The sequence below is a fragment of the Balaenoptera ricei genome, chromosome 5 (genome assembly GCF_028023285.1).
Source record: "Balaenoptera ricei isolate mBalRic1 chromosome 5, mBalRic1.hap2, whole genome shotgun sequence".
In the NCBI taxonomy this organism is placed as follows: Eukaryota; Metazoa; Chordata; class Mammalia; order Artiodactyla; family Balaenopteridae; genus Balaenoptera; species Balaenoptera ricei.
The window spans coordinates 109861461-109884523 of NC_082643.1; the positions used below are offsets into that span (position 1 = coordinate 109861461).

At 34.4% G+C, this 23063-nt stretch overlaps 1 protein-coding gene across 4 annotated transcripts in view; it reads right to left on the reverse strand.

Moving 5' to 3' along the window:
- Window positions 1–23063, reverse strand: part of TBCK (TBC1 domain containing kinase) — a 247690-nt gene that overhangs the window by 195522 nt on the left and 29105 nt on the right. For all 4 annotated transcript variants that reach the window (XR_009503344.1, XR_009503343.1, XM_059923375.1 and 1 more), the window contains exons 4-5: window positions 6413–6527; window positions 4518–4591 (exon numbers count right to left, since the gene is read on the reverse strand). Coding sequence is in view for 2 of the 4 variants with exons in the window: in XM_059923375.1 (XP_059779358.1) it covers window positions 4518–4591; window positions 6413–6527 (189 nt within the window). In the remaining 2 variants the exon portion in view is untranslated. The remainder of the gene's footprint in view (window positions 1–4517; window positions 4592–6412; window positions 6528–23063) is intronic.

Below are 23063 nucleotides of genomic sequence, written 5' to 3' on the forward strand. Positions count from 1 at the left end.
GGGGGAAAGAAGTATGTAGTGGTACAATTTTACTATCAGTACAGTACAACCTATGTAAAAGCTCAATGCAATTAAACGAACAACTCTTTCTAGGAAGAATTCTAAACTAACCATAATACAGGCTTTTATGTCTAGGAATCAAGAGCAAATACATGAGTCTCAAATAATTTAAAACCTATCGTGTCTCTGCAATATTAGCTCCTTTCTTTGCTTTCCTCTGTGTTAACACATTGCCTTCTTGCAGCCTTCCAGGTTTCCAGGCGTTTTTCCTTCTTCCTTACTGCCTATCTTCTCATTATACTTAACTCTTATTTAAAGCATGTATTATCTTTGAAAATAGTATTTATTCTTTTGAATAGTAGCAATGTCAAAATCTGTAAAAATATATAAATTAAAAGGTAAGACTCTCTCCCATCTCTGTACTCCAGTCACCCACACATATGTATGTATAAATAAACTTGATCACCCATCATCATTGCCCCATAGGGAAGCATACTATATGCACTATTCTGTACCCTTTTTCACTCAAAATATATTTTAGAGACCATTCTAAAAAAAAAGTATAGATTTGCCTCATTCTTTTTGAAAACGGCCAATAATTTCATTGTATTGATGCATTTAATTTACTTGATGCAACCCTGAAGAAGGATATGTTGGAAGTTCCACTCTTTTGCTATTACAAACAATGCTGACATGGATATATTACAAATATTCCCTTTCCCATGAATGTGTATGTGTAGATGAAAGACAAATTCCTAGACATGGCACTACAAAGTCATAAGGTAGATGCATTTTAAATTCTGATACATGTTGCCAAGTTGACCTTTCAGGTTATGGCAAGTTATATTCTCATAAGCAATATATGAGTGCCTATTTCCCCTTACCTTCACCAACACAAGTTTTTTGAAAATTGCTTTAGTAAATACAAAAGACAGAATATTAAATGAATAAGGTATAAAGAATAAAGTTTAAAAGAACACCCATGTACCTATCAAGAAGTTTAAGTAAAGAATATGAAATTATCACTAAAGGTCCCTCTCTGCTTCTCCCTAATTATACCTCCCTGGTATCCCCCAAAAGGAACAGAAAACTGGAATTTTTGTGTTTATAATCTTCTTCCATTTCTTTATAGCTTTACCATATGTTTGCAACCCTAAAACGTATATTGTTTAGTCAAGCATATTTCTGAATTTTATAGTATTGGAATTATGCTGATGGTATTCCTTTGTGATTTGCTTTTTTAATCAATGTTATTTAAAAGAGCAATGCATATTGTTGCATGTAGATTTAAATCATTAATTTTTACTTCTATTTTATGAATATATCATAATTTATTCATTCTAATGTCAATGGGCATTTAAGTTATTTCCTGTCTTTTATATTATAAACAATGTTGCTAGAAATACTATGTGTACATCTGCAAAAGTTTCCCCAAGGGTATAAACCTAGGATTGAATTTCTAGGCCATAAGACATGTGCACTTTCAACTTTATAGTATCATGCCAAATGTTTTTTGAAAGGGATTGTATCAATTTATACTCCCACGAGCAGTGTACAACAGATCCTATTGCTTTCTTCTCCAACACCTGTTAGACAGCAGTGACAGACTTTCTAATGTCTGGCCATCTGGTGGGTGGGACCTACACACTGTTGTAGTTTTAATTTGTATTTCCTTGATAACTAAAGAGGCTGAGGCACATTTTCATACACATAAATTTGTACTATGACGTCATTTTACCCTAAGGTGATCATATTGATCTTCTAAATGAATGTGTGAAATCTCTGGAGACAAGTGAAGTCTAGTAGAAAAGCAATGAACTTAATATTATAATACCTGTATTCTAACTTCAGTCCTATCACATATTCTATATATGATTTGGGTTTCTTAATCTATAAAATAGGAATAATAATGCCTACCTCACAAAACTGTTATAAATATTAGTGAATACATAAAGAAATTTTATAAAAATGAAAAATCTGACACATATGCAATGTTTTAGTTTTGTCATCATTAGCATGATACATTCAGAAGGTAAACTGTTCATTTTTAATCCTGATTTCCAGCACATCTAACCCCAAAATAACAGCATGGGTAGTGAAAAGTCAAGCAATACTACGGGTAAATTGTTATATCTAAAACTTCTGATTGGTGATCTCTGGAAGTATAGAGGTGACTTTTGCTCCCAAAATTCTAATTTCCTTTCTGTCAAGGACTTGTTAAGTTAATTAATAAAAATAATAAAACTTAAGATTTTTTAATGTAGATTATCTCCTTCAACAAGTGTCTCTTCTTTAGCATAGCATTTTAACACTCTTACTGGAACTCTGCCATGAGTATGACTGGTGAGATAAATGTAAGTGGCTTTCACCATCTGTCTGATGCTTTAACAAGGTATTAAGCTACTGGCCAAATAAAATGAATGTCCAATTTCTAACTCTTTACAATATTTTGAAACAGATGTTAACATTTTACTTTGCTGTTCTTTAATATTTGTCTTTTGAATCAACTGCAAGCTTCTTCTGGTGTAAATATTTTCTTTCATGACTTAGCTGTTTGATCACTTTATTTTTCCTGGCTAATGTTTCACATTTTGCTCTTTGATACTTTCTGGTCAGACCTTTTGGGTCAAAGACTTCAAAGTAAGCCAAACCAAACGGCACATGAGACCAATTCTATCCAAGCATTTTAAATTCAAACACAACTCTTCAAAATCCTTGATGTGCTTTAAGAAAAATCACTTCCTTTCTTCTATTCATCATTATAACCTAAAGAACCTTTAAGTAAAAGGCAAAAAATTAAAGTAATTTTTGTTTGTATTGTTTTTGGAGTTCTCTCTCATACAAATTTAGACAAAATGAAGAAGCACATTCACTACAGCTGCCTAAAAGCTATTTTAAAAGGCAATTATTACATATGATGAAGATACCAGAGCTTTATTATGAGCTTAATTTTATTATTTCAAAAGGTTTTTTTTAAAACAAATAGAGCATAGGCTATTTTTACAAAATATTGTTTTTGTGCTTGTGAAAACAATTGTTTGTTGCCTACAACCACAAGTTTTGGTATGTAAAACTATAAGACTATGAAATTATGCACATTAATAAGTAGGCCATCAAACAGAAAATTTCCCATTAAATAATGAGCTTCTTGAAGAATGGGAACCTATCTTATCCATGTTTGTATATCCAGCAGCCATAATTAAAGGTATTTGATAAATATTTTCTTAATAAATAAAGGAAGGAATGACTAAACAATTTATTTTAAGATTAATAGCTATGGCCAAGCTAATGAAAATTTTAAGTGACAAAACTATAAGCTAACTTACAAAGATAAAAGGTAATTTATAAATGAGATCTTTTTTTAAAAACATCTAATTAAGTTTTTAGGCAATGTTTTCCTGCAGAAACATATTCCATGACTCCAAACCATAATTCCCAATAATGGAGTGACAGAACTGACTTTAGGAAGCCCAAAGAGCAAAACACAAATGGATACTATTAAACAGAATCTCACAGCAATTAAGAAATATGCTTAAGGTCTCTAGAGAATTGTATTGTATCATTTTAATTTGCTGGTTTTGATAATTATTTTGTGGTTATGTAAGAAAATTCCTTACTTTAGGAAATACAAACTGAAGTATTGAGGGGTAAAAGGCCATTATATACACTAATAATTCTTAAATAATTCAGAAAAAAAATTATATTATACACAAATACACATACATGTGTAAGATAAAAGAAAGAGAGAAAACAAATGTAGTGAAATGTTAACATTTGGGGAGTCTGAGTTAAGGCTATACAGGAAATTTTTGTACTATTTTGTAACTTCTATGTATCTAAAATAATGTCAAAATTAAACACTTATAAAAGAATTATATTATTAACATGTTTAAAAAGCAACCAAACAATAAATATAATACAAACATCTATATCAAAGCATTCAATTGAGTCCAGGATGAAATAAACTTTCATTCCTTTTTTGGAGGCTAACATAAATCTGGAATTCCATATCAGAACCTCTCCAAACTTAAACACAGACTTTCAGTTAGAGAATCCACCCCATTACCTCTGATAGCTACAGTGACCCGACTTGAAGCTTAATGTACAATTACATCTTAAAGAACAGGGAATTAAACTTAGAAATATTAGAAGATAATATGAGAGTGATTTTTCTGTCTTTTGAGGAACATACATTATCATTAAGTGAGAATCTTGTCAGCCTTCTTGCCTTAAATTTACCTAATTCCGAATGAAATAAAATTAATTTTAGTAAGCATTATAAGGTGAAGAAAGTCAATAATCTGCTAGCCTCACTACCAATTCAATGAAAGATCAACCTCAGGGACCTTTTGTATGCTGGGAAAAACTCATTGTCTACTCTTAGAAGTATATGCAAAATTAAGATATTTTTAATTTTAAAAAGGTAGTTTTATGTCAAAAATAATAAATTAACAAAATACACACTTCATTAAAGATTAGAAAGTTTAAGACGGAACTCAGAAAAAAATAATTCTTACCCAATTGGGAAATCAACATCATCACCATATGCTGTCATGTGATAAAGTCCAAATTTAGCCAATTTAACATGTCCCTACAATAATAAAGGAAGAAAAAAAATCATCATAAAATATTTTAATATCACTGACAGGGAAAATTATGATTATACATTTTATAAGGACACTATCATATAGTCAGATACATTAAGAAAATGTTATATTTTAATTTGCCATAACTTTATTAAAAACTATTTGTCAGTGTTTGAAGTCTGCTTTATATTCATTACAAACATATATATACACACACACATATTTTTTTATATATATATATCAAAATGACAAATAACATTTAAAACTTTTTGCTGCTTATATTTTCTGGGCTTCTCTAAATAGCAAAAATGTTCTTAGTTGTCTTGAATCCTCAATTAGAATATATTGTGGTAATTTTCACAGAAGAAAATTTTTTCAGGGAGTTGCAAGTCCATTCACAATGTTATAATTTAAACTTGACATGGACGTTTTTAACTTGAAAAGGTCAGTTCACAAATCAAGATATTAGTGAATCTGCTTGATTCCCAACAATTTTTTATACTGTTTGAGAATAAGCATAATTATCACAAAAGCAAGATTCTTAAAAGGCAAAACAAATTTTATAAATACCTTACGTTTTTCCCCTTTTAGATGTTTAAGACTTAAAAAAAACATAGTCAATTTAAAAGTTGTTTTCTTTTTCTCAAGAACTCTATTTCCCAGAATTACAAAACGTTTATATTTTAAAACAATTCAGACAGTTAGATACTCTACTACCGTAAGTATGAAATTAATGAGCACCATTTTATCTTTATTTTTAATATCATAGGGTATACACTGAAAGTCTGGAAGAAAGTCAGAGAAAAAGAATAATCCTACTAATACAAAAAATAATACCCCAGAGGGCTTCCCTGGTGGCGCAGTGGTTGAGAGTCTGCCTGCTGATGCAGGGGACACGGGTTCGAGCCCTGGTCTGGGAGGATCCCACATGCCGCGGAGCAACTGGGCCCGTGAGCCACAATTGCTGAGCCTGCGCGTCTGGAGCCTGTGCTCCACAACAGGAAAGGCCGCGATAGTGAGAGGCCCGCGCGCACCGCGATGAAGAGTGGCCCTCGCTTGCTGCAACTAGAGAAAGCCCTCGTGCAGAAACGAGGACGCAACACAGCCATCAATAAATAAATAAATAAATAAATAAAAAGAAAGTCTTTCTTCTAAAAAAAAAAAAAAACCCCAGAAAAAGTTTCCTCAAAACTATTTTATATGCTTATGAAAAAGAATGAAATTATAATTATTCCTGAAAAAATACCACCTTGCTACCCATAATTCTCTTAGAGGTTGACTATCTTCTTAGAAATCCCCCATAAGATTTCCAAGTAGAGAATCAGCACTCCAATTAAAAAAAGAAGCTAGGTATGAACAGCTGGTAAACAAAGAGAATAAATGAGGAATAAAGTGAAAAGAGGAAGTAGGAAAGAAGAATACAGTGGAGAAAACACAATTCAGTTGTGCTATGAGAAAAATATTCTACGTAAATAGTCAGAGAATCTTTCTTAAGGTGAAAGCAAATTCAGAGAAGGAGTGGATTGGGAAGCCACAATGTGTATCTTTTAGAAAATGAATGGAAGGAAAAACAAAACATGAAGTTAGAAAATGGGTCTGGGGAAAAAAGAATAATGCATGTGAAAGACACACGGATTCATATAATTTAGAGATACTTTTTTTTTAAACAACCACAAGTATATTACATTTGTATAATCTTTTCATTATGAATACTCTTAAGACATATTCTAATTCTACAGTCCCTCTGATTAACTGAGTGGGCCTGATTTCAGTAGCTTCCAACATGAAATAAAAAGCAAATACTTAATATACTATTTGATGATTACCTTTTGATCCAAAAGGATATTATGAGGAGACAGTGCCCGGTGTACTATACCATGTTTGTTCATATACTGCAAGCCCTGAAGTATCTCAAATGCTATGCACAAAACCTTTGAATATCTACAAAGAAAACAAAAGAGTCACAGATCAATAGGACAATTACAAAGCAGATATAGAACCTGTTTTAAGAAATAAAATGAGGTTCAGTGATAAAATTCAAAGATATATATATATATATACATATTTTTTTTTTTGGCCACGTGCCTTGTGAGATTTTAGTTCCCCGACCAGGGACTGAACCCAGACACTCAGCAGTGAAAGTGTAGAGTCCTAACCACTGGACCACCAGGGAATTCCCCAAAGAGCTACATTTTTATTGTACCTCCTCTATTCAGAGAAAATAGACTCTACACATTTTCTCAACTATCTACTTCGACATATTTTTGATTTTCCGCTTACAACAGAATTGATCTGACAAAGAACGTACAGTTTTCTAAAGGCTACTCCAAATGAAGTATTATTCTTCCACGAAGGTAGTTTAATATTGGTGGTATACAAATGACCTTGACCTTCAGCAGGTTGGGCTTTGCCAAGTTATCAGGACACTTTCAGATATATGGCAGAACTAAGTCAATGAAAACCACCTATCCTGCTCAAGACAAAACACCTATGTCCCTGAAAAATAGCTATATTTTACAGCAGATAGACATGAGCTTACCTTCCAGATCAATCCACAAAGCAACCTCCAGTAATTTATTAAACATTTCTTTCTTATCCTATTCTCTCTTAAGCCAACTTCCACAGGGATGCCCAGTTTCTTTGTCTTGCTCTCTCTTCCTCTCCCTCTCTCTCTCCTTTTTTTTTTTTTTTTTTAAATAAAACATCATTCATATAGGAAGTTAGGAAGAATATACAGAAAAGTAGGGGAGAATAATTCAAACCCAATCCCCAAACCACTAATATTAACATTTGGGTATAGATCTCTTTTCTTCCCATTTTTTTTTTTTTTACACTTTAAATCAGACTTTAAAAAACTAAATAAATATGAGGGTAACAACTAAATTAATTTTTTAAAAGGTATAAATAACAAGCTAATAATAGAGATACAATGAAATTATAAAAAAAAATAGTCAACCTAAAAGCAGGGCAAATAAAAGGAAAAAAGAACAAAGAACAAATGGAACAATTAGAAAACAATTAACAGATTTTAATTCAGATATAGCAACCATTACATTAAATGTAACTGCTCCAAACTCACCAATTCAGACTTGATTATATTCAGGTTACAAGGAACCCACATTAAACAAAAAGTGTTAAGTTAAAAGATCACTGATTGTCATGGGCTTGGGTGGAGGGAATGAGTTGATACAAAGGAGTATGAGAAAATTTTACATGATGGAATTGTTCTATTTTTAATTTTGATGATGGTTATAGGACTGAGTTGGTCAAACTGATTTAACTGCACACTAAAAAGGGTAAATTTTAAGGTATGTAAATTAATCGCAATAAACCTGACATAAAAAGTAGGCCGAATACAATTTTAAAAAAGAATAATTGCACTATAACTCCCTCCTCTAAATTAAAACCATAAGAAAGAACAAGAGATGAAAAGTTAAAATCTCTCTCTCTCCTCATCCTAGTCTGACTTTCCAGAAGTAACCATCTTTAGCAGTTTGTGTTTTCAACTCTTCTGGTGGTTAGACTTTTACATAATTATAATTAACTCTTCACTATGCAAGATGATATAATTAACAAACTTCCCCATTTTCCTTTTCTAACTCCTGATTTTTTTTAATTAATTAGTTTATTTACTTATTTTTGGCTGTGTTGGGTCTTCGTTGCTGTGCGCGGGCTTTCTCTAGTTGCGGTGAGTGGGGGCTACTCTTCGTTGCAGTGTGCAGTCTTCTCATTGCGGTGCCTTCTCTTGTTGCAGAGCACAGGCTCTAGGCACGTGGGCTTCAGTAGTTGTGCATGCAGGCTCAGTAGTTGTGGCTCACGGGCTCTAGAGTGCAGGCTCAGTAATTGTGGCTCACGGGCTTAGTTGCTCCACGGCATGTGGCATCATCCTGGACCAGGGCTGGAACCCTTGTCCCCTGCATTGGCAGGTGGATTCTTAACCACTGTGCCACCAAGGAAGTCTCTTTTTTTTTTATTGTTTATATTATTTTACATTATCAAATTTTATAAGACAGATAAAAGATACCTTTGCTCCTTTCTCGAAGGCTAAACAAATAAACAAGTAAATATATAACGTGATAATATAGTGATTAAGTGCTAAGGAGAAAAAGTAGAGAAGAGAAGAGAGAATGTGGGTTGCTATTTTATATATACAGTGTGATCAAGGAAGGCTTCACTGAGGTGACATTTGTGCCGAAATCTAAAGGAAATGAAAAAGACATGCAGCTCCCTGGGAAATGTGTGATTCAGGCAGAGGGCACAGTAAGCAAGTCTTAACTGGAAGAATGCACAGCAGTTCAAAAAGAGAAAAACAAACAAACAAAACCCACCAAAAAATGCAATGAAGCTACTGTGTATGCAGCAGAATGAGCAAAGGGTGAGGCTGGGAGGAGATGAGGGCAGAGAGGTAGCAAGTCAGAGGGCTAGATCATGTGAGGCCATTTAGGCCTTGGCTTTTACTTTGAGACAGATGGGAAGTGTTTTGGTACACTGCTGTACTACGTATAGTAAAAATATACCATGGAACTAAGCAGAGAAAGAAATAAAAACCTAAGCCACTTAACCCCTAGCTCTCCAGAGAAAATATCTCAGTCATCAGGATTTAATGGATACTATAATTTTATAATTATATCTCTATTCATGAAGGTTATCATCAGCTACTATCATTTTTTATACCTCATATGATTCTTTTTGTGTTTCTTTTGTATTTAGCTAGAATATAGCCATGAGAAAATTTTTCATAAGGGTGGCATGAGTAGATATTTTAAAGCATAGCATGTCTTAAAATGTCTTACTGTCTCTAAACTTAGAATTTCTCCATTGTCTTCAAGTGTTCTTTATTAATGGTGAGAAATCTAATATCAGTCTGATTCTAATTTTGTTGTAGATACCATGCTATTCCTCTGTGGAAGCTTTCAGGATTCTTTTATACTTTATTCTTAGACTTATAAAAAATTTAGCCCAATATGTCTAGTGTGTGGGCATTTGAGAATTTGTGCTTGTAAGCATTAGGTGTGCCATTTTAATCTGAAAACTCACATGTTCCATTAACACAAAACATTAACAAGGAAAAGTTGATCTGTTATATCTTTGATTATTTTCTCCCTCTACTGTATCTTTTAGTTGGAACTCTTAGGGGGCAGATGAATATTGGATTTATTCTCTATATCAACTTTATGATTTATTTCCTATGAGCATGGCCTATTATTTAATTTCCAAGATCTCTCTTCTGGTCTCCAGTTGTTCCTTTTCAATACATCCTGTTCTTTGGCTATGGATACATTATTCTTTTGAGTCTCTCTGAGGATAGTTATTAGAATTCTTTTAATTTAGGGGAAAAAAAAGTATGTTATCCTCATTTCCTCTGGGATAAGTTTTTTTAATTTTTTTTTCCTCCCTTGACTCTTTCTCTCAAACTATTTCTTCCCTCATATATCTGGTACTTCCTGGTTGTCAGCCATATTTTAAAATAAAGCAATAAGTTGATATTCCTCATGAAGTATATAAAAAAAACAACAACAATAAAAGTTACTATTTATAAAGAATTCTTATTAAACTGATCTATAAACTATTCTACTTTATCAAATAATTTCTCCCATACTAAAGTGCCACAACAGCCAGTATTAAGCAAATAAGATGAGATGAGAACAACTAAGAATTAATAGAGTTTTCATTAATATCTGCAAAAAAATAAACCAACTATGTAAAGGAAAAGATTCCAAACTTTAAAACAACTACAATTACATTGATAACTATGTGCACATTAAAGAATGCAAACCCCTCCCCTCTTAAAAACAAAGAAAAACTTTCCTTGAGATTGATTAACAAATAAAACATAAGAACCTAGTTTTCTGAGGTCATTTGCTGAGTCAACTTTAATGTAGTAATCTCTCTTGTCCTTGTTCTTCTCTCTGTATCCCTGTTTCTGTTTCTGTCTCTGTCTCTGTCTCTCTCACACACTCTCACACACACACACACACACACACACACACACACGTCACAAAATCTTAAAAGTTGATGCCATATTCAGCTGCAACACTAGAGGACCTCAGCTGCACACTATTTCAATACAGATGTCTCTCTCGTGAAATTAAAACCAAATCTTTAAAGTGACTTTTTCATTAAACCAGTTCTGAAACAGCTGAAAACAGAAGACTGCATCTTCTACTTTCTCGACCTGCTTTTGTTAGCTGATTTTAAGATATAATTGGAAAACACTTGCATGTCAAAAAGCACATTCATGCTATTATTGAGCTGGTGAGCATTTACATTGAAAAAAATTTTTAAAATATGAACGTATAAAGCTGAGCTTATGACACATCTTTTCTTAGCTATTACTTGAGATTATATATGAATTACAGTTAATGAACTCAGTATTCTTCAGTTTAAATCAGACAGGAAATCAGATTTACTTTTCTGTCCATTTGTGCTCTTGGGATTTAATTTTTAAATTTATTTTAAAATATAGGTATAAAGGAGAAGAGAAAGCTAATGCTATTTTCTATAACGGAAAAAAGAAATCAGTATTTGTGGAATTTTGTATACTTATTTGTTTTTAACTGCTTGGTACTATGTTTTTAGGCCTCTGCATTTTTAGGCTCCATGGAAGAAAAATTGATCTCCACAATCAAAAAGCCTACAGCATAGTTGAAAACACAGATTTATAAACCGACAATTTTAATACAGTTGAATTCAATAGAATTTTGATACAATTATAATTCAATAATTAAGTTAGGAGATGATAATCATGTTTTTTCTCTGTCTTGAGAGTAAAAGAAAACATGAAAATTTATTTATTACATTGGTGAGAACAAAGCAGACCTACAAAAATCATAAATCTTGGAAAGTAATAAGATTAATAACTAAAAGAGAAAAAAACATGACTACCACCACCACCACCAAGAACAAATGTCGATAATTTCTCGGCATGACTCAACTTGGCTGTATTTGGATATTAAATATGACTTAATGAATTTCAAATCTATTAATTTAGTACAATACCAAGTATGTTTTGTTTATCCCTTTCCAGATGTATTTCAAAGGAAATTTATACTGTGTGCTTCTGATTCAATCATCTGTAAATCATCTGCAGCTGTTTAGCTTAGTTGGTTAAAACATACTGAGGCCAAGATCATGGGTTTAATATCTATAAGGATTAGTTAGCTTCCCATGTTCATAGCCACAGATTTTCATCAAACTCCAGCCAATATCCTGAAATACAGATAGTCTGTCATGAGACATTGCTCAACTGCTACTTACTCAAAACATCTTGATTTTCAACTACAATCTCCTATACTTCTCTGTTCCCCATTCCTCAGGACCTGCTCTCTAATCTCATTAAGACCTTGAAACCCCTGTTATCTCAACCAGTCCTTTTTTTTTTTTTTTTTTTTTTTTTTTTTGGCCAGGATCCTTAATGGCTTCTCATCAAATGGCTCCACCCCTGGTAGAATTGTACGTCTCTATTTTCTGACAGTACATAGTTGCAGGGTTTATTAATTCTATGGTAATAATTTCTGTATAGGTTTGTCTCTCTCACTGTACCTTGAGGCAGTGGTACCTTGAATACCTTGAAGCTTATTCGACTTGGAATCCCTATGCCTACCATAGTGCCTATAAGGTAGGTGCTCAATAAATGGGTATCACATAATAGGTGTTCAATAAATGTATACAACCACATCCATGATGGTGCAAGAGGGTGGAGATAACAAGATTAAGTTCATCACTGCTAAGGAAATAACAGCTCAAAAAAAGTATATTAGACTAGACTGTATTAGACTAGATCAATGGTGTTAACTTCATTTATAAGAGAGTGTATAATTCTTCAGTAAGTCAAGAAAACATAAATTGCTTAAGTTCACACAATGGCTATCCAAAAAAGAAAGTACTAGTTTGCTGAAAATACACCTCTCCTTCTAGTCTTTTATTTACTGAAAGAATAATGAGCCACTGTATGGTGGGTAATATGATAATCTTGTTAATATCTGGCTAAAACTGCGAATTAGACTAAGTCGTTAAGATAGATTCCTACAATTTTTCTAGCTCAAAAAAAAAATTGAGTTCACATTAAATCTGCATATATTAGGGGAGGCTTAACATCTTTATGAATTTGAGTTATTCTATCCAAAAAAAAGGGTATGTTTCTATTTGTTCAAGTTTACTTTTATGCCTTTCAGAGTTTTTATTATTTTTTAAAAACAGGTTTATTGAGGTATAATTGATATACAAAAAACTGCACATATTTAACATATTTGATGGGTTTGGACATATGCATACACTCATGAAACCATCACCACAATCAAGGTAACAGACATATCCATCACCTTCAAAAGTTTCCTTGTGCCCCTTTTTGTTTGTGTATGGTAAGAATAATAAATATACAAAAATATATAAGAAAACACTGGGAAAAAAATCAATGAGGGGGACTAATTCTGTCAGATTTAAAACATACCATAAAGATTCTCTTATACAACCCAAATGTCCATCAATAGATGGTTAAAGAAAATGTGGTATATACATACAATAGAATATTATTCAGTCTTAAAAAAAGAAAGAAAATCCTGCCATTTGAGACAACAGTATTGATGAACCTGGAGGACATTATGCTAAGTGAAATAAGCCAGACACAGAAGGACAAATATTGCATGATTCCACTTACATGAGGTATCTAAAATAGTCAAACTTATGGAAGCAGAGAAGAACAGTAGTTACCAGGAGCTAGGGAGACAAGAAAATGGGAGCTGTTCAATTGGTGTAAAGTTTCAGTTATGCAAGGTCATTAAGTTCTAGAGATCTGTTGTACAACACTGTGCCTACAGTTAACAATACTGTATTGAACTCTTAAAAATTTGTTAAACGGGTAGATCTCACGTTAAGTGAGATCACACACAAATAAACAGGACTCAAGGAAACTTTTGGAGGTGATGGATATGTCTATTATGTACCTTGATCGTGGTGATGGTTTCATGGGTACCTGCTTATGTCCAAACTCACCAAATGTATATATTAAATACTTGCAGTTTTCTTGTATATTAATTATACCCCAATAAAAATGTTGAAAAATAAATTAAAATGAGGAGAAATTCCTATCAGCCTCAAACCATCAGTTCTTTTCAGTACCTGCAAAGTTTCCAAGAAGAGATGTTATTCAGATTGCAAGAAATAGAGGCCAAGAAAGAGAATGAGAGGTCAGGATTGCGGAGATAGCTTTGGAAGTCATTCATAGATAGGTGGTAACTAAAGCCACACATGCTATTTCCTCAGACCCATAATCCCATGATATTTAAGGGCCATTCCATAAGCCAAAATACCCATACAGTCAGCAAACCAAAGGAGGAAACACATTTCTGGATTCTATGAGTTCAAGATGTTCTTTCACCTTATAAAACCTGATCATTCCCACAGAAATTTTCCTTTTGGTCTAAAACTTTCTTTACTTGGTATTAGCCTGAGGTAAAATGTTAAGAAAAGAGGAAACACAGATGAAATATAGTTAGCTACTGTGTGATTTAAGAAATGGAAAGGAAAAATAAAATACTCGTGATTAATGTTCAGATAATAAAACAACTGTATAACCCTGTGTTATCTTTAACCTAAACTGTCCTATAATTTCAAGGCAAAAGAACTAAACTAGTGTAGAACTTTTAATGATTCACTGGTTTATAATTTCAGAATTTGGAGAGGGGTATTTTCAGTGATGAGTTAATGTCTTTGATGCTCTTAATTTGCCTCTTATCACTTACTAAATTTTGACACTTTTTAAAAAATATCACAATACTTAACAGAGCAATTTTCTTCTGAAGGAAAAAGAAAACAAGAAAGATTTTGGAATTGAAAAAGGAAATAACTCATTTTGCTACTGGCACACATGTTTGAGCCTAAAAGGATACCCACCCATACTAAATTTAAAAATTAATTTGCTTCAGGGACTTCCCTGGTGGCACAGTGGTTAAGAATCCGCCTGCCAATTCAGGGGACACGGGTTTGAGCCCTGGTCCAGGAAGATCCCACATGCCATGGAGCAATTAAGCCCATGCGCCACAACTACTGGGCCTGTGCTCTAGAGCCCGCAAGCCACAACTACTGAGGCCATGTGCCACAACTAATGAAGCCTGCGTGCCTAGAGCCCATGCTCTGCAACAAGAGAAGCCACCCCAATGAGAAGCCCAAGCACTGCAGCGAAGAGTAGCCCCTGCTCACCGCAACTAGAGAAAGCCCGTGCACAGCAACAAAGACCCAATGCAGCCAAAAATAAATAAATAAAAATAAATTTATTAAAAACAATTAATTTGCTTCAGATTCAGATGTTTTGAAAAGGAAGTTGCATTGATTAACTGCTTACCGAAAGATTATTTTGTAATAGGTCTAAAAAAAAACACCAAACAGTCCATCTGTCCATAAGTTGTGAGACTGGGCATATTTTATAATTCAATTCTCACTCCAAAAAAACCAGTTGAAAGCTCTAAGTCTGGAATGTGACTAATTCTCAATGGGATACAATAAATTGGGAAACTAACTTTCCAACTTTAATACTAGATACCTTTCCTTTCTCAGAAGAAAATTAATTTGATAAGATCAAAATACATATGGAAAGCATAGTCTAGTGGTTTGAGGTTCAGACATAAAGCCAGGAGACTCTGTCACTGATCTGCTATGCTTGGAAAGTGTTCCAACTTTATCCTGCCTCAGTTTGCAGTTTTATAAAGTGGGAAATATAACACCAAACAGGGGCTAAACGGAGATCAATGAGCTATTATTGGCCCTACACAGAACGCTGATCATCTTAAAAGCAAAACAAAACAAAAAGTCCAAGTCCCCCTCAAAAAAAACTAGGGTCTTGATAATAAACAATATAATACCATTTTGTTACAACACATCTGTATATATATTTCCATAAATTAACAAAGATTGTAAACTGGGCTCTTCAATTATTTCCATGACACAACTAAATCTGAAGAATGATTTTCTAATTTCTCTGTGAGAATAAAATCACCACTTGATAAGCAGAATTGGAGGATCCCAAGGTGAGCTGGGTATATTTCTGCCTCATCAATGTTTTCTTCTCCCAAGCAGCTTTACTATCCTGGCACAGAAAACTCCAAAACCATTTTTTTTTTTTTCCACCAGAGTTACTGACACTGGCAGTGCAAATGCACTGGGTAATAAGTTCCACCTGCCAAGCCCTGGCAGCATTTGGGATGACATAAAGCTATAACTTTTCTCTAAGACAGAACCTATGATGGTTCGTATTTGGTTGAATCTGTACCCTAGCTCATTCCTAAGTTGTTTTTTTTTAAATTAAACTTAAATTTATTTACATATTACCGTGTGAACAAAGAATGAACATATTACTATTACTGCTCAGAATTTTTATTTGAGGCTAATTTACATTCTTTAAGTGGAACAGTTCACATTTTTTAGGCAATCCATCACAACAGTGAACAGGAGAGGGCCTTAATTTTATGCACTTGTTTAATAAAATGTCTGCTGCAAACAAAATTTATCAAACTGAAGTGTTCAGTTCAATGCTGTGTTAGTCTGTGTCAAGCAAATTATAAGAAATATGACTGATGAAAATTTCCTATTCTATTTATCAGAAGTTGAGGTGATACAGTAATCATATTTTGATCAAAGAATCCAAAACTAAGGTTCCTATGGTCCATAGAGAAGGTAGAACAAGGCAAGATAACAATTTAATAGCCAGGGCTTTGTTCTCAAACCTAATGTAGAACTCGAGGGAGCTTTGTTTACCTACATTTCTCCTTTTTCCTAAGTCAGATCACCTGAATGAATCCGTCTTGTCTATTTTTCCTAACCTTCAACTAGAGTCACAGGTCTTAACACTATGACGCAAGAAAGATCAGACTAATTTCAGCATGCTTTTAGAAGAGAGAGTGAGAAAAAGCTTTTACCCATAGAATCCCATAATGACCCCAGAATACTGTTTAAAAATTGGAGGACAGTTATTTTTTACCAAGTCACAGAAAAGTATTATGTTGATGAATAATAATGTTAGTTGTGTAGCCTAAATGGTGCCCCCTCCCCCAAAATGTGTCTACATCCTAATCACTGGAAACTGTGAATGTTACCTTATTTGGGAAAAGGGTCTTTGCATATGAGGAGATCATCATGGACTATCCAGTTGGGAACAAAATCCAATGTCAAGTGCCCTTATAAGAGAGAGACACACAGAGGAGAAGGAGATGTAAAGACGGAGGCAGATACTGGAGTGATGCGGCCACAAGCCAAAAGGAAACAAAGGAATACTGACACCAGAAGCTAGAAGAGTCAAGGAAGGATTCTTCCCAGGAACCTCCAAAGGGAGTAGGCACCAACACCTTGATTTCTGACTTCTGACCTTCAGAGCTGTGAGATAATAAATTTCTGTTGTTTTAAGCCGCTCAATTTGTGGCAATTTGTAGCAGCAGCCATGGAAACAAGTATAGCTGGCTATAAAGATACACATGACATCAAGGTAACTAGTTTATCTCCATCATGACATGATTATAACAGAGTAATTCTTTCTTTAAATGATCTTTATTTACATACAAATTATGTACAATGAAATATACTCATTTTAAATATATCATCAGAAGAGTTTTGACAACTGTACTGCCTCAATCAAGAAACAGAACATTTGCATCATCTCAAAATAAATTCTCTTATTCCCTTTCCCAGCCAATCCCATATCCTACCCCTGGCTCCAAGCAAACACTGAACTGCTTTCTATCACTATAGATTAAATATGTCTTTTCAAGAGTTTCAAATAAATGGAATGATACAGCACTATTTTATGTCTAGCTTTTTTTTTTTTCTCAGCATGACGTTCTTAAGATTTATCCATGTTGTTGCCTGTATTACCAGTTCATGTCTTTGTATTTCACTGAATGGATATGCCATAATGTTTATCTATTCATATGCTGAAGGACATTTTCTCTTTCAGACTTTTAACAGCTAAACACAGTATAGTATTTTACCAGAAAAGCTGTAGACACATTTAACATAAAATTTCAGAAGAAAATAAAGAACAATACAGAGTCCCAGATTTTTGAGGAGTCTCACATTCTTAAAACTGTCATTATGGGAGAACAAATAAAAATTTGTGGGGAAAAACTAATAAGGAAGACTATCAAAACATGAAAATTACGATCTGGGGTTTGTCTTATATGTATGTGGTAGAACTGGGGATGTTCCATCATTATCATGATGATTCTGAAGTACTTATCTACCTTTGAAACTGAGGTAAATGGTGTAAAAAACAAATGATTTTTTATGGCCTATCACCAAGACAAACAACATTGACAGCTGACAAAATGTCTAGCTAGTGAATAAACTAACATATGAACAGAGAAAGTACAATTAGATACTAATAGCATGCACAGGTCAAATGCAATGACCAGATTGCTTGCAGCAGAGAGCTAACACTTTCATTTATTGAGATGACTAGAGCAGAGAAAAATCAGAATCTTTCTTCTAGGTAATGTGGGAGGAGCTCATAAGGAGGAAATCTCTCATTCTTCATATGACCACCACTTTTTCATCTTAAGTCATTGTCCAAAATAGCACATATTAAGACTCATCATCTTAAACAAGAGTGCCCTCTCCTACCCTCCAAAACTGTTCTAGAAAGGAAAATAGGGAGAGCACTTTCACTGCTTTCTGATGGATGTTTTTAGTACTTAGCTCTCCAAGTTCATTTCCTCCACCTCTCTTCCCACGGACCCTCTGCCTCTACTTTAGTCACATGCTTGCATACCAATGTCTTTTTGCACTTGCTATTTTCTCTGCCCTTCTAGTTGGTCCACTTAGATGATACTTATCCATCCTTTAAACTTCAACACAAGCATTATTTTCTTAGTAAAACTTTTCTGGATTCTCCTGGTTGTGAGGTACTCTGTCTACCAACATAACTTGCATACACCTCTTGTGAGTACATTCCCCCCCCCCCACACAAAAATGCAATTTTCTAATTGTTTGTTACAGCTCTGTCTACTCACTAGCTAGCAATTTCTTTAAAGGCTGGGACTTTATATTTTCATCTTCAGACACACTAGCACCTAGCCCAGTATCTGAAACATATATGTACTTGAAGAAGTATGGAATGATCCTTGAGTAGATTTTTATCATAATTTAAATCATAATTGGTCATCATAGAAAGGCTGTAACTGTTGCACAGGCAATGCTTATTGATAATAATATCAAATAATCATTTAGTACACTATAGTAGCTATAATAACAACTCTATTACCACTACTGCTACTAATAGGAAACAGCTTACTTGTACTATATCAAGTGCTGTTATAAGTAATTCACATCTATTACTTCATTAATTCTCCCCACTATCCTAGAAGGTAAAAAAATTGAAGCACAGAGGCACTCATGGAAATGAGTTGATTCAAACCCAGCAGGTTGGTCTTAGAGTCTATGTCCTTAACCACTACACTACACTGCTTTTCTGTGTTTAACAGCATGGATGGTGACATCAAAAGAGAAGAGTTTAAGCTCCAGGTAGTGATATAGTAACTGAGGCTTAGAGCAGTTACTTTATCTTTAAAATGCAGTAGACATTTGTTGTTTCCCTTCCTGGTATCCATGCCCCTTTCTTCCAATGATAACTTACAATTTTCATTTCAGGTTCCACCTCTCTCCTATACTCCTCAGCTCACTTGTCCTGCCTTTAGGAGTGGAAACATGACTCAGGCCGGCCTTTGTCAATTGTTTTCTCCTGGCTATAATAATTGTTCTGATTGAAAATCTTAGGTCTTACACAGCATCCAATAAAAATGGCTTGCTCCTTTCTGGAAGACTGAGAGGATATGAAGTTAGAGTTATGACCATTTTGCCATCATTAGGGGAGAACATGGAACTCTTACAACTTATTAGTTGTATGATCAGGGAAAAATTACTTTACTTCTTGGATCCCTCATAAGAGCCTAACTTTCCTCACACATCAAATGGAAGTAATATTAGTAAACCACATCATAGAGCTCCTATAAGAAAAAAATAAGATAACCATTGTAGAGTGCTTAGGACAATGTCTAGAACAAAGTATTGCACAAAATTCTGCAATTATGCTGTTGCTACCATCATCATTATTTTTGTCTAGTCCTTCCCTTTTGAGGTCCTGAATAATTTAGGATAAATAAATCATTTCTAATTTAAACTTTGCATTTGCATAAATAATTGAAATAGGTGGCTGAGGAGGCCAAAATAAAATAAGAACTCATGAACCCCATGTATATTGTTTTGTAGTATATATAGTGTTCATTTCTCCACCCCAACTATCTTACAAGAGAAACCAGTTTGCCATGAGTATACCAATAATTTTTGTCATAAAAAAACAAGTTTTGCTTGCTTCTTTGTCTGACAAAGTGAAAGCACTGGGTTCTCTGGTTTCTAGTTTGATAAAAATGCCAGGAAACAAAGAAATCCCCACAGAGCCATCAAGATAGTCTGATAATTAATGGATAGGACTCATTGAACTTGGAAATTTAAAGCAGCTCATTCTCTCAAACGACTGTGCTGTTTGAACAGGACCTGTCATAAAGGCAGATTCTGGAGTACTGTTGCTCTAAGAAAGGCTACAGTGAGAACAGGCCTTTCAGAGGCACAGTTCACTATTTATGCTACACTGTGACTTTAGTAGATATTTGATATTCTGTAAACCTTAGATCACTCACTAACTAGGAGTAATAACCTTAAAGTTACCTATGAAAAGTATATAGCAAAGTAACTAGAATATAGTATGTGCTCAATAAAAATACTATGTCCCTTCCTTTTCTCTAACCCTCTTGTTTATGAATGATATGATTAAATGTTTTAAATTTAAAAGTGCTCCACTTAAAGAATGTCACAAAGCTCTTAAAAGTGCTGCTAACATTAACTTATTTAAGTCCTTATATATATCATTCCCTCAGTATATACCAAGGGTTAGGGTGTAATGTGTAACACATCCTATTAAAAAATGTAGAGAAAGCTCATTTAGATAGCTCCTAAAAATTTTTGCCAATTAATTATTGACATAATTTTTCAAGACTAACATTTAAAAGAGGAAAGGAAAAGTTATAACTACCATTCCACTGACCATCATCTTAATTAGTATCTATTAAAGTCAGTCAGTTTCTGTTGGTAAAGCTTTTGGTTGATTTTTTCGATATGTCATTTGCTTTTGACACCACAGACAATATTTGCTTATGTGCCAAACTATACAACATAAATATTATCTCAAGGCTTTTTAACATTCCTCAAAAACCCTATAAGGAAATACTACTGTAAGATTAGAATAAGCAAAAATGGCCCACTCTGTCAGGGCAAAAGTCTGTTTTGAGAGAAAAATACAAAGAGCCAGGGATAGTCCTCCCCTCCTTAGCTTGAACAGCTTTTAGGTGAACTAGATGTCTGCCTGCTGACATTGTAGAGAGAGGTCCTTTTGCATAATGATGACGTGACCCTCCATCCAGAAATAGCTTCAAGAAATTTTGGCCAATTATTGCTTAAAAGAATTTCTAACCTTTAATTATGTCAAAACTGAAATCGTTTTGGAGAGTATAGTGACATCCAGATGAATAATTTTAAATTTTATTTATTTATTTATTTATGGCTGTGTTGGGTCTTCGTTTCTGTGCGAGGGCTCTCTCTAGTTGTGGCAAGCGGGGGCCACTCTTCATCGCGGTGCGCGGGCCTCTCACTATCGCGGCCTCTCTTGTTGCGGAGCACAGGCTCCAGACGCGCAGGCTCAGTAATTGTAGCTCACGGGCTTAGTTGGCCTAGTTGCTCCGCGGCATGTGGGATCTTCTCAGACCACGGCTCGAACCCGTGTCCCCTGCATTGGCAGGCAGATTCTCAACCACTGCGCCACCAGGGAAGCCCCAGATGAATAATTTTAAAGAATGCCTTTGGACAAGTTAACTCTTCTAGGTATCTGGGGGTTAGTTTTGCTATATTTTGACAAGTTTACCCTTGCAGACTTGCTCAAATTTTAAAATCTTATGGGGGCTTATTCTATGATAGAAAAGAACATTTGACAACTTCCACTCTCAATTCTGTTTTCAAACAAAGACAATTTCTCCCATGTTTTATTCTGCTGTCCACTGGGGCTAAAATCAAGTATGCGTTCAAGAATTTGATCAGATCCAATCTTGCTCTCTGAGAAAAGTTCTGACCCTGCTAGCAACTATGACTGAAACCCATATCCACACAGAGATAGGATCACCCTCCATTCAGTCAAACACACCTTTTATTAAAAGATTAAAGAAGTATTTATTATCCTCAAAAACAATGGCTATCTCAGTTTTCCAACTATCTCTTCTCAGATGACCACTAGACAGAAATTGTCAAGTCGCCTTTGCTGTAGCACAAGCGCCCAGTTTGGAGATTTCTGGCACCCTGTCTACCTAAAATAGTTTCATATCTAAGTTCTAGGGACTATGGGCTAGTGAATTTGCTCTAGGCCTTAATATTATTCAAAGACTACATTAAATAATCACTTTCTACCTCACTGGATTATTTGATCTTCCAAAAGGAAGATTTAATCTAATACACTTAAGAAAAAATTAGATGCTATGCAGTTTGGGCGATTTACTGCTAAGTAAGCAATATATTCTAACAACTTACTGCTGATATTTTTATATTGGCCTTGTTTCCTGTGACCTTACTAAACTCACTTATTAATTCAAAGAGTACTTTTTTAGATTCCTTAGGATTTTCCACATAAACAACCATATCATCATTAAATAGAAATATGTTTCCAACTCTTCCTCCCCTTTTTATCCTTTCTCCTCTTCCTTCTTCTTACAATCTATAGGTCTTATGTTTATTTTTGTTGACCTAGTTCATGTTTGTATTTTTACATACTGCATGCCTATGCTGCTTGCATTTCTACATATGAGCCGACAAACAACTGGAAAATAAAACAAATTTATCTATAGTCATATCAAAACATAAGATACTTAGGAATGAATTTAACAAAAGAACAAGAACTCTACACTGTAAACTATCAAATATTGCTGAGATAAAGAAGACTTAAAAATCTGGAGAGAGGGCTTCCCTGGTGGCGCAGTGGTTAAGAATCCACCTGCCAATGCAGGGGACACAGGTTCGAGCCCTGGTCCAGGAAGATCCCAAATGCCATGGAGCAACTAAGCCCATACACCACAACTAGTGAGCCTGAGCTCTAGAGCCTGCGAGCCACAACTACTGAGCCCGCGTGCCACAGCTACTGAAGCCTGTGCCTAGAGACTGTGCTCCACAACAAGAGAAGCCACCGCAGTGAGAAGCCCGCACACTGCAACAAAGAGTAGCCTCCACTTGCCAAAACTAGAGAAAGCCCACGCACAAGAATGAAGACCCAACACAGCCAAAAATAAATTAAATAAATAAATTTTAAAAAAAATTTGGAGAGAAACAACATGTTCATTTATTGGAAGACTCAATATTGTTAAGATGTCAGTTGTTCCCAAAATTGCCCGTAGATGCAATGCA